Genomic DNA, 7,178 nt, shown 5'->3' on the forward strand with positions numbered 1-7,178 from the left:
GTGAGATTTGAGCTTCACTGAGGGGTTTAGAAACCGTTGCACGTATGATCTGGTTGGGAATCTTAGTGGTGTTGCCACTGAGCAGCGAATGAACCAACAAAGCTATAGGCAGTGGGTGCCAGCAAGTGCCAAGCGCCACCACCTGTAGCCGTAATGCTGCAGGCACACTCGGGCACTCCCAGGTGCTTTTTCTGCCTTGCTGTGAACTTCATCTCTTCTTAATTGCATCTTTTCTAAGCAGTTCCACCCGTGGGAGTTTCCAAAGCCTGTTCGTCATGTGTAAGAACTGCTGATGTCAAGGAAGCGTGTACACAGTGCGACCAGTTCATCTGCCAGAACTGCAGCAGGCTCTGCAGCTGCTGTAACACAGTTACCTGTTCTTTGTGCTCCACTCTTGAGTAAGTGCCTTTTGAATTTTTAAGCTTATTTTAATTCTACACGTCCTGAAAATTGGCTGTAGCACATGAAGACCTTACAAGGTATCTAGCTCATCCATGTAAAGGACTTGGAATTTCTCTCTTATGTTGCCTTAGCAGTGATAAAACTGTCTGAAACATGGAAAATAAAATGCCAGTGTGAAGCAGTCTGATCAGTCTTAGTGCAAGTCTGGTTTAACTTCTTGTTTAAATGTTCCAAAGGCAAAAAATTCCTCTTGCTTTCCCACCAGCAAAGCTGGCCAATGATGAATGAATACATCCTCAAGGAGTAATCTTAGTTTTTGCTGTCATTGTTAACAGTTCTGTGATATAAAGAAATACTGAGTGTGTTGTGTGGGAATCCTGTAGTTATGGCCGATCATGGAATAGAATGGCATTCTTTGTTAAGTTCTGTAACACAGACTCCGGTTTCTATCGGAAACGCTAGATGCGCTGACTTTGTTTCTTCTTGTTTTCTTTTTTTTTTTTTCTTTTCTCCCTAGTTATGGTGATGTGGGAGAGCAAGTTCTCTGCAGTGGTTGTTCGATATTTCAAGTCTGAAACTCCATGGAATAGCCTTTATAGTTAAGACATCTGGATATTTCATGAAGTTTCCTCCTTACAGCTGGTCAATTACTCCTTTTTAGCATGTGAATTAATTATGGAATTTCTATGTTTTATAACTTTATATTGTACTTTTTAATATTGTAGCTAAATAAACATTTATATTTTGAGGATTTCCAGATCATTTTGAGTCAACTTTCTGCTTTGTCTCTTGTTGAAATATGCCTGTCTGGAAGGGGCCGCTCTCTGCTGTTACCTGGTGTTGCTTATTTGTATATGTGATACAAAATTCAGAATAACTGTTCAGTGTCTCTCCACATGATGCTCATGTCAGGACACCTGTTGTGGTACCAGAACGGCTCCTTGTGTGCTTCAGGTGAGTGTAAGCTTTTGCTTGTGAGCTAACTAGGAAAAGCAGTGGGACCTGAGAGCTTTTTCAAATAGAGGATTTGCTGATTTCCGGTTATTTTTTTATAAACTCATAAACATCTTATGATTGCTGGCAGTCTGAATGGTTTTAGATGTTATTTGCATGATAACTGTGGTAAAACAATGGTACACCTGGCTTTGAGCAAAAAAGCTTTTCTCTGTAGCTGTGTCAAAGACTGATTTTCCTGTACACTCTGCAAGGTCTGTCTTGGAAAGCAGCTTATTTGTATCAGTTGATTAGTTACACGGTAAACTCCATATTGTCTTGCATACCCACTCAAAAAATAGCTCCTAAAGTGTTCTAAAACGTGGTCAGCACTCGTGTGCCTCTCCACTAACCAGCTCGTTCCTCTTTTTGCTTTCATATCGCCGCAGAGACCAGTTTGCTTGGTATTGTTGGTGCTGTAGGAGCAAGACACTCACTAAGTACTGCTGGAAAGCCCCTCAAAGTAATTTTCTTTTACTACTTTTGTCTTTTTTTTTTTTTTTTTGTAAAAACATACCACGACTGTCACCTTGCAAACCATCCATATGAAAGATAAGACTACAGTGACCTTTACCTCAGGAAAATTACTCACTTTAGTGGCTGATTTCAGACTGTAATAAAAATGGAAAGATTTGAGAAATAAAACAGTTCTTATGGCACTTACAGCTAATGCTGTTTCTGAAATTATCTGGCCTGAACTCCCAAAGCAAAGTCCATTGCTCATGCTTCCCCGTCTTCTCATCTGTGATTTGTATGCTTTGCGTGGAGTAACTTTTTTTACCTCTCCCTCTCCACTCTACCCCTTTCTGTCTGAGGAAACTGAAAGCCCTTGCCCTTTCCTGTTTCTTCCACTCTCTCTAGGGCTTTTTGGTACTGAACCATAGGGGAAGGTAGCGAAGCTTTGAATGTTGTTTTGTTCACATTGAAGCAAATCGGTTAACCTATTAAAAGTAGCCAAGAGGTTTCAAAAAGTGTTAATGCTTCTTTAAAAAATAAATAGGGGCTATGTAATTTAAGCCAACACTGCTTGTGGATAGAAAGCTTGAAAGAACATTACTCTAAATCTCACTTTCTACTTTACGTTAAGAAAATTGCAATAGTGTGAACGTGACCAGGCGCTGCAGAATATTTTAATGACTATCACAGTTATTAGTATAACTCTTCTATCATTTTCTTTTGATAAATACTTTATTTCTAAGGGCACTGAAGTACTATACTTTTTATAGATTGCATTTAGAACTTGCTACTATTGTAATAACCCCTTTAATGGTATCTGCTATTCTGGGCTATTGTTATTTTCTGTTTTCCTTTAGGAAAAGCCTCAGCTGGAATCAAGTGACTGTAGCTTATACTCTTATTACAAGTTTTCGGTTCTCATGATTGTGATTTTGATTAAAACCTAGTGATAGATGCTGTATTACCTTTTGCAGAGGTTGCTATTGCTTCTACATTTGTGGTTGTAGCGTTTACTTTAAACTTTAGGATTTATCGTCTTTTCTTACACAGTTTTACTCATGCAGTAGTTGAAATCCTGATCCCCTGTTCTGTTGTCTTTCTGTTTCTTTTTCCCTGACAAGAACTGTTTAGGTAGTGAGGCCAGATGTGCACTTGATAACCCGCACAGCGGTGTCAAAATCAGCACCGGATCACCACGTCTGCTCTTGAGCTGTTCTGCATGCTCTAGCTTTTAAACTTGCTCTGAAGCTCCCTCTGTAATCCGACAGAGAAAACAAACCATTCAGCCTACCTTTCCAGTAGCAGTTTCACGTGGTAGCCACGGGGTGGCATCGCTGTGTTAGTTTTGTGTCAATTGTTACCCGCGTTCCTCGTTTTTTCTCAAGTCCTCACGGCTTGATTGATGCTGTTATAACTGGCTAGTTTTCGGGGAAGGTTTGCTTTAAAACATCTCCCTCGTACATCTGTAGGTCTAAAACAAGTGTTTCCAAAATAGAGGGGGTTTTATCCAAAATACTTCATGCCATTCTTAAGATACAGCCTAAAATTCAAAATGGGTCATCATCTTGTTTACAGAGACAAAGGCAAAATGTAGATCACATGCATAATGATCACATTATTTTATCTTTGAATTTTAGGGTACCACTGTCATAAAAAAGGGTATTTCTATGCCACACAATATGCAAGTTGTATCACACTCTTAAATAAACCCCAAACCCCAACAATAAAAAAGCAAAACAAACCCCCCCAAACACCCACATTTCACATTTTCTTGCGCTGAACTAACGTCTCGCGCACACGTTGCTTCTCATAAAGCCGCGAAAGAGTACGGTGATGGCGATGCTGATGGTGGGACGGTGAAGCTCTGACCTGTACTGGTGGGTGCTGGGTGGGCGGGCTGACCTCACTGGTAGGCTGCTGTCCATCACCTTTGAGCAGCAGCCGCAACTAGGGGTTGGTCCTGATGACTGAGGAAAGGTGAGGTAGCGTCTGCCTGTTCTGATGGGATGAGCAGCACCGGATGAGAGGAGAGCCATGGATGTCATTCACCTTGGCATTAGCAAGGCTTTCGCCACAGTCCCTTAAAGTGCTGCTGTGGAAGCTCTGTTGTCCCGAAGACCCCACAATGCAGAGGGACAACCCTAAGGGACAGGAAGCCTGGCACCTTCCAGTTCACCAACGGGGCACGTCTGTGGCCTTCGGAGTCTGACGAAAGTGCAAGTATTTAATGATCTTTCATGGGGATTGCAAGGCCGTGTAGTCATGTATGGTGGTTTTGAATACACTTAAGAATTTAAATCCCCTGCGGTTGCTCCCGGCACCACCCCCAAGTGATGTCAGCCGCTCTCCCAGGAGCTGCTGGTACCACGCGGGCTGCCTGCCTCCTCTGCTCCTTGGGGTCTAGGAACCTCCCTGCTCACCTCAATCATTGCGAGCTGTCAAATGAGGAACTGGTAAAAGGATACGTGGTCTGAGTACGTCCACTCCTGCATCCCATTTACTCTGCTAGAACTGCTCATACGATGAAACTTACTCATATCCTTAAGTGTTTTGGTGGGCCATGCTGTAGAGTGCAGCACTTTGCAGGATATAGATTCCTGAGCCTAAAGAAATAATTACATTTTCAACCAGGTAGCTTACATACATAAAAGTGCATCAATATTTGTATCTCGGTCCTAGCAAGTTTCATTTTAGGACCTTGATTCTCCCACTTTCTTGCACTGAGTAATCCCTCACTAAATGAGTAATCTGATTGTTCTGATTTTTCTTTCCATAACAGCAAGATTATTTACTGCCCCAAACTAGTTTTGAAAATATTTTTAAACCCAGTAAAAACAAGCTTAGAAACCTGGAACTAGTCGGTTTGGACGAACAGTATAAGGAATTTGAGAAGAGTGAAGTGTAAGGCTGACATCTGTAGTCAGTGTGCAAATTTTCATGCTCTCCTCACAACAAGGTTTAAAGAAGAAAGCCAGCTCAAATCCTTAATATCTTGTTTCATCTTCTGCTGAGTGGTTGTTCTAGAAGTCTTCACCTCTCTGAAAATGGGAGACCTTGGCCTCAGTTTAGTCACCTGTGTTGCTACTTGCAGAGCTGGTTTAAGACACCTGTGTATTTAGACAGGTCAGATTTGCACGTGAATGCAAGAGCCTTCCTACTTGGCCACTGGGAGGAGTAAGGCAGTTCTTTGGAAGCCCCTTCCTTCATGTGAGTTCCTGTCAGCAGTTGAACACAAGCATCTGTGAGTCCTGAGTATATCTGTTGTTCCCCACCTACCCAACATCCACTCAGTGAGACGAGAACTGGAAGTCGTTGTAATCCAAGTTACAGGGACTTTCCCTCTTCACTGGTACAAGACTTCCACCCTTTGTTTCCATGGACTTCCACTCCATGCGCTTTCATGTGTCCACAAATCTGTGTTTAGGATCAGTGCTACAACCTTTTCCCTTGCATCTTGCACTGACTTTGTCCCTTCTGTGCGGGTGCTGCTGGCGTGGATGCAGCGAGGGCTTGCGCGCTGCTATTCACCTGCACCCTAAGAAGTTTTCCGTTTGTGGCAGTGCAGTGCTGTCCTTGCTCTGCTGAAGAGACTGTCAAAGCTTGTGTTGCTGTCCCTTCCTTGCTGCTGGCACCTGTAATCTACTGCAAAATGCCATGACTGGGGTTTCTTTCATCTTCTTTGTGCCAGGTATTGTCTTTGGTTGTGTCTCACAGTGCAAGCGTAGCTTAATATGCAAGAGTTGTGCCTTTGAGCTGTGTCTGAAAAGTCTGTAATATTAATTTCACAGGTAGTGGTTTCTGCCCAAGGTAAATGAAGAATTCCATAATAATGACAGCTTCAGAAACACGGTCGGAAACGTGACTACCCTGAAGTGTTCAGGGGCATGCGTCACTTGGACAGGAAAACTAGTTCAAACCTTAACAGTTGTTCTCCCTATTTTCTTGAGATTTTCAGTTCTTGCGAAGCTTTTAACCTTAATCCTCTGCTCAGAATATTTTCTGAATTTCCTTAACTCCTGCTACCATCTGGTGTTCAGTAACTCCCTGGAGCCAAGGCGGCTGATGGAGATCCGAGTTCTCTTAGGTCAGCACTTGGCACCGTGAGCGTTTTCACAACCCAGAGAGCGGTCCCCATAGCCGCGTGCACGAATCACTGAAGTTACAGTACCCTGCAGCACCCCGCAAGAATGGGTTTTGACAATCTGGTCAGATGCTACACAAGCAAAAGGGCGATGAACTGAGCTTCTTGGAAGGTGTGACATAGATTTAAGATCATTATTTTGGTGCTTATTTTAATGTCAAGTGCTCTAAAGTTTCGTTACTGTTCAGAAACTTTGGGAATACCTGGATTGTGCATAAAATTTCACCATTAATTACACAAAAAAATGTCAGTAGGCTGGGGGGTATGCACATATGTGTTTATTTGTTATGGCAAACTATTCTGGCACATTCCCTGTAGCATTTCATATTACTGAGATGCTTTGCCCCAGTAGGAGAACTGCTCTTCAGTCTGTATTTAAACCTGCCTCCAGCAGTATTATCAGTTGTTTTAGTCTGTTTGGCATAGAAAGATGCTCTTGCATGCAAAAAATGCAAAAAACCTCTGTAAATCTGTCTGGTGCTGAAGACAGGAAGGCTCCAAATGATCAGTTCTGGTCAAAGTGCAGGGTGTGCTTCAGAGCTGCAGCAGAGCCAAGCTACAGTGACAACGTGGACTTCATACCGCAGTAAGGATAGATGCCAAACTGTACCGTGGTCAGAGGATCAGAGTCAGTGTGCTGCTCTGCATGACAGATGAACTACAAGTGATCTACCTTTGCCTGCTGTCCATACCACACAAGGCTGCTGGGTACTGCAGTTAAAGTTTTCTATAGATAATGTAAGAGTCAGTGACTAGTGGAACTCAGGCAAAGGCTACTGAAGCTGTTCAAATGCCAGAGTGCTCTGTAAACCAAATTAGCCTGCACTGCTTTCCTTATAACCACCTGTCAGCTAATTAGGTAAGAATTAAATCTAATCTCATCATTCACAACCACCTCTTTTGCTTTATACTAGCTGCACCTTGCTGCAGAAGGGCAGGTATGCAAGAAATTCCTGTCCTACCCTTTGAACGTCACTAATGTTCACTTGCTGTGTAACAGCTTCTGCGAAAAAGCTGTGGTGCTTCTGTACAGCTTCTCTCTGACAGTACGAATACATTGGTCAACTTGTAAAATCCAGGATCTGCAGTGCTAAGTATCGGCCCTGAAAAATAGTCAAGGATCGAATCTTTTCCTTGTGAACTTCAGGAGCATCACAGAAGCAAATTAATGCTCATAGCATGAGAA

General features: G+C 42.7%; 1 protein-coding gene across 1 annotated transcript; it reads left to right on the forward strand.

The window, feature by feature from the left end:
- Positions 1–241: 241 nt before the first annotated feature.
- On the forward strand, positions 242–977 carry SIVA1 (SIVA1, apoptosis-inducing factor; the record flags this gene model as incomplete). Its single annotated transcript, XM_010146756.1, has 2 exons — positions 242–398; positions 920–977. Coding segments are annotated over 2 exons (215 nt in total), but the record flags the coding sequence as incomplete, so codon positions are not given.
- Positions 978–7,178: the final 6,201 nt, after the last annotated feature.

This window comes from Eurypyga helias, unplaced genomic scaffold (assembly GCF_000690775.1).
Source record: "Eurypyga helias isolate BGI_N326 unplaced genomic scaffold, ASM69077v1 Scaffold50560, whole genome shotgun sequence".
In the NCBI taxonomy this organism is placed as follows: Eukaryota; Metazoa; Chordata; class Aves; order Eurypygiformes; family Eurypygidae; genus Eurypyga; species Eurypyga helias.